The following is a 9161-nucleotide window of genomic DNA, read 5'->3' as shown; positions in this document are numbered from 1 at the left end:
CCTGCCGCCGTGACGCGGCCCGAGGCAGCGAGCCCGGGCTCGGGGCCAGCGCGGCCCGGGAGGCCTGTCGGGTGCAGCCGTCCCCGGTGGGGCAGGCAGAGGTGGGATTTTGCTTCAAAGAGCCTTTTTCTGAACACTGACTCCCTCACCTGTGGGCAGGTTTTGAACAGAGAGCCACAGCTCTCAGTAGAACTAAGCACTGGCCAGTAAGAAAAAGGCCTGCATGTAGCCAGTCGCTGAGTCAGGAAATTCCAAAAATAGAAAATTCACCTTTTTGAAGTGTGTGGGGGAAGGGGGAGGGAGGGGGAGGGAAGCAAATGGGGTTACATTTGAACAGTCCTCTGAGCTTTGTGCAGTTCTCTACCCAAAGTCCTGGGAATAAAATATTGGTGAGGTGTCATTGGTACAGCTGGTCACCCTGGACTCAGCTCAGTAGTTTGGTCTGTGTGACCATGTCCCTTCCATCTACACGGGCTGCAGAATCAGGTCCACTGCTAGTTTGACTGCATTAATCAAAATTCCTCTAGGAATTATAAGCTACAGGTAGAAACATGAACTGGTTTGAAGTTTGCTTTTCCTACCAGCCAGCTGGGGTTGAGAACTCTTAAGTGTACTGGAATAGACTGCTGGCTATTATATTTGCATATTATTTGATATTATATATTCCATGCAAAAAAGGAAAACTGCTATTCCAGGGAGCAGGAAGGAATAGCCCCATCCCTTTACTGCAATTAGCCTTAGCTTGTATTCAGCTACTGCTTTTTAGATTTCAATTTCTATTGAGGTTGGGGATAAATTAACTGTTTTCTCTTTATGTAAATCCCATTTTCCATGTTTGGTTGCACTGAACTAAACAAGCAAATAATACTCAGCTGCAAATGATATTGTCAGGCTACCTTCTAGCACTGCAAGTACTCTCTTAAACATAATGTGGATTGATTGTGAATGTTGTATAGGACTTCAAGTGAGCGCTTGTGCTTAAAAAAGAAGAGAGAATATCTAACTGGTTTTGCTAACAAATTGTTCTGTGTGATTCCTTGTTCTGTATCCAGAGCTAAAAGTTTTGGGCACTTAAATGCTGTGTTGGGAAAATGCAGTCATTGCATCTGAGATAACACAAGGTGCCATACACCTGCTGAAGCTTCTTGCTGATGTAGCCCTAGATAGCTGTTGAGACATTCTGTAATGTCAGATTTTGATTGTGACCCTGTAATCACAGGCAAAACTTATTTACCAAGATACATGTTTTCTTCATTTCCTCCCTTTTATGTGTGTAAGTTAAATCTAATTATGCTGTTGTGTAACAGGGTACGTTTAAAGGCAGCAACAAACATTCCATGGCCTAATCTAGCCCTTGCAACAGACTGGAAGTTCATACAAGTTCTTTACTTGCTCTTAGAAAAGGCCTCTGGAAATAAATAGCAATTTCAGCTTAGTGGGCAAACTGAAAGATATAGAAACACCACTGGAGAGACCCATTCCTCTAAAAACAAAGACCAAGAAGACTATTTCCTTGTAAAGGAGAATCTAGGGAGAGATGAGCATCTCTCTGGTGGTGGGAGAAAAAAGCTCAGGTCCTTTATACTGCTTTGTTACTTTAGAAGAATAAATTTGCCTCTATTTCTGAAGCTCTCCGTAGATAAGGTGACACCATCATGCTTAGACCTCAGAGTGGGACTGGGTGACCATGGTAAAGCAGGACAGGAGTCTGATACTCCCTTTCACTGTGCTATCAGCTAAATGTTTTCTCAGCAAGCTGGTACAAAAGCCAAGAGTAAGAGGTTTATCTTGAAATTTAAACTTTACCCCAGGTGGTTCTTGCCATCACAGCCCACCCTCTGCTGGATATGCCATTCCTTCAATAGGAAATGCTGCTGGCTATAGTCTTTACTTGGGTGTTACAGTATTTGCCCAGTACTGTGAAGAGGACACAGCTACAAGCAATGTCCAATAGATGGTATATGTACATCTATCAGAAAATAAGTAGATGCATACTAACTTTATTTTACTAGAAGACAACAAAACTCTTCCTCCCTCTTCTCCCAGCTTTAAACACACTGCTTGTCTGGGAGGAGTTCCTCTGTCTATCAAATCTACTATGCCACCTTTCCCCCCCTTATGCTGCTACAAGTATAATGTTATCAGGTAGGTTTAAATATCTGTCTCCTATATTGGCTTATGAGCCCCCAAAATAATTTTTAAAAAAGGCAGCCTTCTCAAGGGAGGCTTAAAATGCTTCTTTCTGTTCTTGCTTTTCTAGTTCACTTGCATCCAGATAGTTGTTTTTTTATTAATCCGTTTTAGAACAATAGTCAGAACACTATTAAGCTATAAAGTAACTCATCTTCCAATATATCCTATAATTGATTTATTGTCTTTTGCAAGCTCGTAAACCAGAGTGAACTGGCCGAGTGCTTAATGTCATGTGTGAAAACTTGAATTGAATGCAAGGTCCTTCCCATGCCATTTCAAGCTTCATTTAAAAGTCAAGGAGAAAAAAGAATCTCACTATATGGGCTTAACTTTTACTTATTTCAATTCTTCTTAGAGGGAGCTAAAGACAATTTGGGAGAAATACAAAGCACAAAACCAGCTTTATCCTTTCTGTTTAAGATGAAACTGTCTCAGCTTCTGTTTTGGCTGGAGTTTGAGCCAGTCAATACAAAAAACAGAAGAGGAAGTACAGGAAAAAGGAACATAGGGAAGAAGTGAGGGTGCTTAGTAGGTCAGGTGAAAAACTTTGAAAGGAACTGGTGGTGAGTCAGGAAGCAATTGCTCCAGAGTTGCAAGCATGGTAACTGTAAGCTTGTGCATCTTCCACTTAAACTTAAAAGTTTAACTCTCTGATAGTCATGTTGGATTGCTACAATTGCTTATTTGTTCCATTTGTTAGGTCCTAGAATACTAGTTGTACCTTACTGAATATCTCCAGGTGAGATCTGCTGTCTCTGCAATACTAGCTGGGTATATACAGCTATCATGATATTATACCAAGATCATTGTACATGTATCATTGTGAAATACTCAAGACTGCTTCTCTCCCCCTCACCTTCCTCTTCTGTCCAATAGACAAAGCGACAATGGCATTTGTGAAGAGTGGATGGCTGCTCCGGCAAAGTAAGTCATGGGCTTTTCACCTCCTTGTTATTGTCATGATTATTTTTTGTTGTGGGTTTTTTTAACCTTTATGACATTTCAAAAAATGACCTGTCATGACAGCATCTCCATGTGAGCCTTGGGTATACCAGTGTGAAACAGGATACACTGTATCTGAGGTGTCCAACTGGCATTCAGATGCTGTTCTGTAATTAGTGCTGTATAAGTGGAGTCTTGGAAACTTCACCTGATATCTTAATGTCTTAGATTAGTCATGCTCTCTGTTGTTGCAGCAACTTAGAACTAAAATGCCAGGTTATACACTTAAAATAAACTCAGTTGTGACTTTGAGTACTAGATAAAATACAGAACCCAATTCTGCAATGTTCTGAACTGGAGATGATGTAGAACAGGATTTTGCTTGGCACCTCACACTGTCTGGGGCCACTGTGAAGGACTGCCTGTTTTATTTTTTTAACTGTAGGACACAAGTACTTCCTAATATGTGCCCTCAAAAGTGACTGTCTGATTTTTAAGGTACTATTCTACGGCGCTGGAAGAAGAACTGGTTTGACCTGTGGTCTGATGGCCGCTTAATATTCTATGATGATCAAAACCGCCACGATTTAGAAGATAAAATCCACATGCGAATCCACTGCATCAATCTCAGAGTGGGCAACGAATGTCGAGGTAATAAGGAAAGCTTCAGGATATGTGTATTCAGAGATGCTTTACAACTTCAGTGCCTGCCCACCATACCACGTACAACACTACTGAAGAAGTAAACATGTCTAAGAAACGTGCTGGTTATTTCCTTCTGTAATTTGTTTTGACACCATGGAAGACAGCTGCAACTGGCATTTCATATCTTGTCTATTTTTTCTGGCTCAGATTTCCAGCCTCCAGAGGGGAAGCAAAGAGACTGTTTACTGCAGATTGTTTGCCGTGATGGGAAGACAGTCAACCTCTGTGCAGAGAGTGCAGATGACTGCCTGTAAGTGTGCCAGAAAATATTGAGTTTGGTCCCTTTTTCTTTTTTTATGTTTCTTTTTCTGTCTCTCCTTAATTATTTCCCTTCCTTCAGACTTTCAGGGACACATTTTAAGGAAGTTTTCAAGCAAGTAAAAGCAGGCTTTAGGTGACAAAAACCACAGCTCTTCAGAAGTTGTTTAGCTCATGCAAACTAACTACAAGTTATATCACTGAAAATAGTTAAGAGGGAGGAGGAGCAAAAGAATCTTATTAATATATTAACGCAGTACTTGCTGAACTGATTTTTTAAATTTTTCCCATTCTTCAAATAGTACACAACTCTGCATAGCTAACTGTGCTTTTTTCATACCGCATTTAAAAAAAGTGGCATTAATTTTTACTAGTGTTCCACTAAACAACGTGGGGTTTTTTTCAGGGCATGGAAGATTGCTCTCCAGGATGCCAGAACAAACACAGTAAGTGTACCTAGTATCTAGTAAGTACCTAAACTTCATAATGGTAGTAGCTGGATGTCTAAAGAGTAGACTTTCTTTAGGGTCATTAAATTTTAATCCTTGCACTACTCTAACTGGCTGGCTGTAGGAAGAGGTGATAACTGCTACCTTTCCATGGTGTTTAGGGCTACGTGGGATCTGACGTGATGTATGATGAGACAGCCATTTCCTCATCCCCTCCACCCTATACAGCTTATGCTACACCATCACCTGAGGTAAGAGTTGCAGTCAGGAGGCATTAAAATAAGTGAGGTAGCAGAAGCAGCCATGCTTCAGGCACTCAAACTGTACTCCCGAAGTGCTGTGTTTCCAGCTTTAAGATTTGTACAAAGGGAGTTAGACTAAGGCACTACCAATCTATTCACTAGTCACCAATCTAGTCACTCCTATTTGAGATGAATTTTCTTTGAAAGGGAGGAGGCAGATTTGGTTGGGAGGTATATAAAGAAATGGCTGCTCAGTGAATGTGGAAAGTAAACCTTCTTAAGAGACAGGGCAGAAATTATTTGTATAATCTTGGAAAATATTTGCTATACAGCTTTTAACAAAAGGAGGTGTGACTATACTTTCACATAGTGTAAGCACTGGACAGATATAAAATCAGGAGTTTTAAAAATAGGATTTAATGACTGGAGCTGTCACTTGTAACACAAGGATTTTCTTGTATCCACAGTGTTGTAGCAACAGAGTGACTCCCAGCTCCTGATGCATAGTTCTTTTGCAGAGGAGAAGGAGCAACACTGTGGCTGAACAATTATACATTAGGGATTTCTGGATGTTCTGACTGACATGCAGTGATACACAAATGTATGGGGTAGTATTGTTGCACTGTAGGTGCTCTGTTCCAGCCCCTTGCTCTTAGAAATAGTTGTTAAAAACTAGCTGTGCTACTGGGAGCTGTAGGGCTAGTAGCAGGCCTCCTTTTCTGGAGAACAAAGTTGCTTCTAAAACACATGGCTACAGAGTATTTGTCCTGAATCTGACATTTACTTGCAATGTGCTAAAGGAAAGTAGGGTGGAGATTCTTGGGATCAGCTACTACGTGTCTGGCACTTCTGAGCTCTCCCAGAGAGCTGCTGTTGGCATGAGGGCAGAGAAGCGGGTAAAGCTGCCTGATTATCCAGGCCCTGTCTCTGCCATTCACCATCCAGGAAGGCTGGAGAGTGAAAGCTACTCAGGACTGCTACATTTTTTTCAGGCAGCTGTTCTGTATCCTTTCAAGGGAATAAATAGGCAGTATCAGTACAGACTAGATATTTGAGTGAAACTTTAAGTGCATTAGAGATGAGGGAGAATTCAACAAAGTGCATAATCAGATACACAGCAAAGAATCCTTTTGTAATGGACATCTTTGTTTTTATCAGGTTTATGGCTATGGCTACGATCAGTATAATGGTCCATATCCCCCTGCCGGTCCTCAAGTCTTCTATGCCTCCAACGGACAAGCTTATGCTGTTCCCTATCAGTATCCATACCAAGGTAATCAGTAGCAACCAAACCCTTCACCTCCCTATTGAAGTTATTTGAGTGAGTCTTACTGTCATTAATTCTACCAAACACCATCCTTTACCACCCACCAGTCCTGGACAACAAAGTGACAGAAAAAACCTGACTTGCAACTGGAAGCAAGTCCTCTTACCCTTTCACAACAAAGCGACTGCAGTGAAATTTCCCAGTGTGATCCCAGCATATTTAAATTACTTAATAAACTGTTTTTGAAGCACACAGCTCTCTTAACTGCAGTAGTCAGCATATTTTATAAAGAAAGGTAGAGCAGCCAGAACAAGACTGATTCCGTGCTCCATGCTGGGCATAGATGGAGCTTTATTTCAATGCTGATGTTCCGCTATGACCTCAGAATTAAATGCAAGTTTCAAAGGTTCAACTCCTAAAGCACATTTTAACTGGTTCCTTCCCTACATGCTGGAATTGCTGTAAGGCCCTATGTTCAGCCTTGTGGAGACTTCTGTTACTCTGTTTCAGTTTGTGTAGCTTTCAATCACAATAAAAGTGGAAAGAGAGTAAAATTTTAGGGTGTGCTTTTAAGCTTACTCATCTTAATTTAGGATTAGCTTTGCATAGAGAGCTTCAGTCCTACAGAAGCCCCCTACTGGGGCTTTAGAGTAGTATGGGTAATATAAATCAGAAGAGTAACTTAAAATAGCCTAATTGTTTATGATCTGACTGTGTAAACAAAAATCTTTATACAGATTTTTTTTCAGTTTTGAGGGAGAATTTTTTTCCCATTTGAGATTTTTCTGGTTATTTCCTTTGCCTTTTCTATTTTTGGCTATAAGGGATGTACATCAGTCTGAAGCTTTTAAAGCTTTCTTCATCTAAGTTAGTGAAGCCTTAGGATAGGATTAAAAGTGCAGGCATGTTTTGAAATTGCAATTGTATTAACATATACATTTCTTTTACCCTGCTCCTAACAATCTCTTGTTATCTAGGACCTTATGGTCAACCCCCTGCAAACCATGTCATCATTCGAGAGCGCTACCGTGACAGTGATGGAGACCTTGCCCTGGGCATGCTTGCTGGAGCAGCAACTGGAATGGCTTTGGGATCATTATTCTGGGTCTTCTAGATTACCTGTTCCTTATCTTTGTAGTTCCAAAAACCTTTATTGTGTGCAATAATATATTGGCAATGTTGTTTACTGTTAAACTCTAAGAAATGCAATAGTTACTTTTCAGTAGTGACATCTTTATAACTGATTCTTAACTGCCCTCAGGAGAGTTTAAAGGCACCGTGAAGTGGTTGGAGATGCCATGTGCTGCTCTTTAAGTCTGTTCTGATGTTTGGAGTTCTAAGGATCACTACGAGCACCAATGTAACATGACAGCAGTCACTAGCTTTATAACAAACCATTATTGTAAACACCACAGAAAGAATCTTTTGGGGGGGGCTCTAAAATTGGGTCTAAATAGTGGGTTTACAGGACCCATGTAAACCCTGCATTAATATATATGTACTTCTGGCTTCTAAATGTTCCCTGGGCAAACCTGTAGCTCAGCAGAAATTCCTTGGCATTAGTCTGCCATGCTTGAGGACTTTTTTGTTTTCAAACTTGCCTGGAGATGTTAGTGTATTTTCTTGGATTGAGTCCTGTATCTGTCTGTCAGACCATCCAGGTGAAGTTGTCTTTGAGAACATATAACCAAATTGCGAAGAGAGGTGGCAGCACTCCTCAGTTCTTTTGTCCTCTCAGAAATGGGAATGACCGGTGGCAGTGAAGACCAATGTTTGTTGTTCCATCTTCCTCTTCCTGAATCACTCTGGTCAGATGGAAGTAATGGATCTTTAGCTTTCCAAGTGGTCTTCCTTGTCTGTAGAACAGTCACCTCAGACACTGTACAAACTGCATTGCTGAGGAAGAGGCCATTGCCTAGTGTCTCTGATCAGTACTGATACCGCTCTGGAGAGCCTGCAGGAAGAAAACTAACTTGAATGATCCTTGCTGTGTTGGACCTACCAGAACCCCTCTGCAGGCAGTAATAGTCAAGAAGGGAGAGACAAATAGCACAAGTAGACCTTGCACATGGACACTTTGATATCAGCTGCCTTGCCATGGCTAGGAGAGAATGCCTGCCTCTTAGCCTCCAAGGTTTCCTAAACTAGTTTAGAGCACAGTTGAGCCTGGGTTTGTTCTGTGCACAATCCCTTCTCACATTCAGCAGGTTTCATCCCTTCATGACTTGTTAAGGAAAATACTCCAAGGAACCTGGCTGTCTCTGCTTGTATCTCTGGTTCCTTACAGAATGTGCTCCTGCAGGTTGCTGTGCTATGCCTGGAGTGCAACCGTTCCATGTGTTATGCCTCCAGCTACCTTACCTTCTTGTAATCCATGCTTGGCAGGGGAAAAAGAGGTCTGAAGAAACACACGTGCTTTCTTATTCAGGTAGAAGAGGCAGGGTGCCTAAGCTGAGTTCTTTATAGTAAGAGGACTTATTTTTATACTTCCACTTGCAGCTTCCTGTATTTCATGCTGGTTTATTATGTTAAGTCTTTCTTATGCTTTCATTCAGAAGTAGGTTAATTTCCTTAAGGTTCATGGGGTGTCAGGTATGTCAGAGAAGATGAAAATAGATGATAAATCACACCTATATAAATTTAGATCAAGCCCCAACCTTTTTCATGTAATCCTAAAACTGTCCTGGCTCTATCCTACAGATTTAAGCAGTAGAGGTCTGGACAAGTTTGGGTAGCAGCCAGGGGAAGCACTAAACTTTCCATGACTCTTAGGACCAACTCAACAAACTCAATTAATCAGAAGTAAACAGCTGTAACCTTGACTGCATTTCTAAGAGTGGGTCTATTGCAGGGAATGTAGACTTCTTTCAAGAAACACTGGCTTGAAGCCGTACACCAGTGTGTATGCATGTCCTTTCAGGGATCAATACAAGCTTTGTATGTTCTGCCAGTGCTATGTACTGAAGGGACCTGGAGGTTCAAAAGAGGACTGAAGCGTAAGTTTCCTCTTGCTAGTCCAAACCAAAATAAATTGGAGTAGAGTACTTTTCTGTTCTTTTAGAATCCTGGTACCCTTAAGGTCAGGAAGAGATGGTGACTTTCTGG

At 41.2% G+C, this 9161-nt stretch overlaps 1 protein-coding gene across 3 annotated transcripts; it reads left to right on the top strand.

Moving 5' to 3' along the window:
- The first annotated feature begins 3073 nt into the window (after nucleotides 1-3073).
- PLEKHB2 (pleckstrin homology domain containing, family B (evectins) member 2) lies at nucleotides 3074-7252 on the top strand. 3 transcript variants are annotated; one of them, XM_009996732.1, is made up of 8 exons: nucleotides 3081-3117; nucleotides 3634-3786; nucleotides 3988-4090; nucleotides 4505-4544; nucleotides 4709-4810; nucleotides 5219-5227; nucleotides 5948-6062; nucleotides 7034-7170. In XM_009996732.1, exons 1-8 carry the CDS (start codon nucleotides 3081-3083, stop codon nucleotides 7168-7170), a joined length of 696 nt encoding a protein of 231 aa, XP_009995034.1. The 3 variants fall into 3 exon arrangements, with proteins under 3 accessions (XP_009995035.1, XP_009995033.1, XP_009995034.1); XM_009996733.1 differs by lacking the exon at nucleotides 5219-5227 and having other exon boundaries at nucleotides 3074-3117; nucleotides 4709-4798; nucleotides 7034-7252; XM_009996731.1 differs by lacking the exon at nucleotides 5219-5227 and having other exon boundaries at nucleotides 3079-3117; nucleotides 4709-4798; nucleotides 5948-6057; nucleotides 6996-7170.
- Nucleotides 7253-9161: the final 1909 nt, after the last annotated feature.

Source organism: Chaetura pelagica, unplaced genomic scaffold, assembly GCF_000747805.2.
Source record: "Chaetura pelagica isolate M959 unplaced genomic scaffold, ChaPel_1.0 scaffold264, whole genome shotgun sequence".
Taxonomy (NCBI): domain Eukaryota; kingdom Metazoa; phylum Chordata; class Aves; order Apodiformes; family Apodidae; genus Chaetura; species Chaetura pelagica.
The sequence above is the reverse complement of the archived record's forward strand: the minus strand, read 5'-3'. Positions and strand labels throughout refer to the sequence as shown.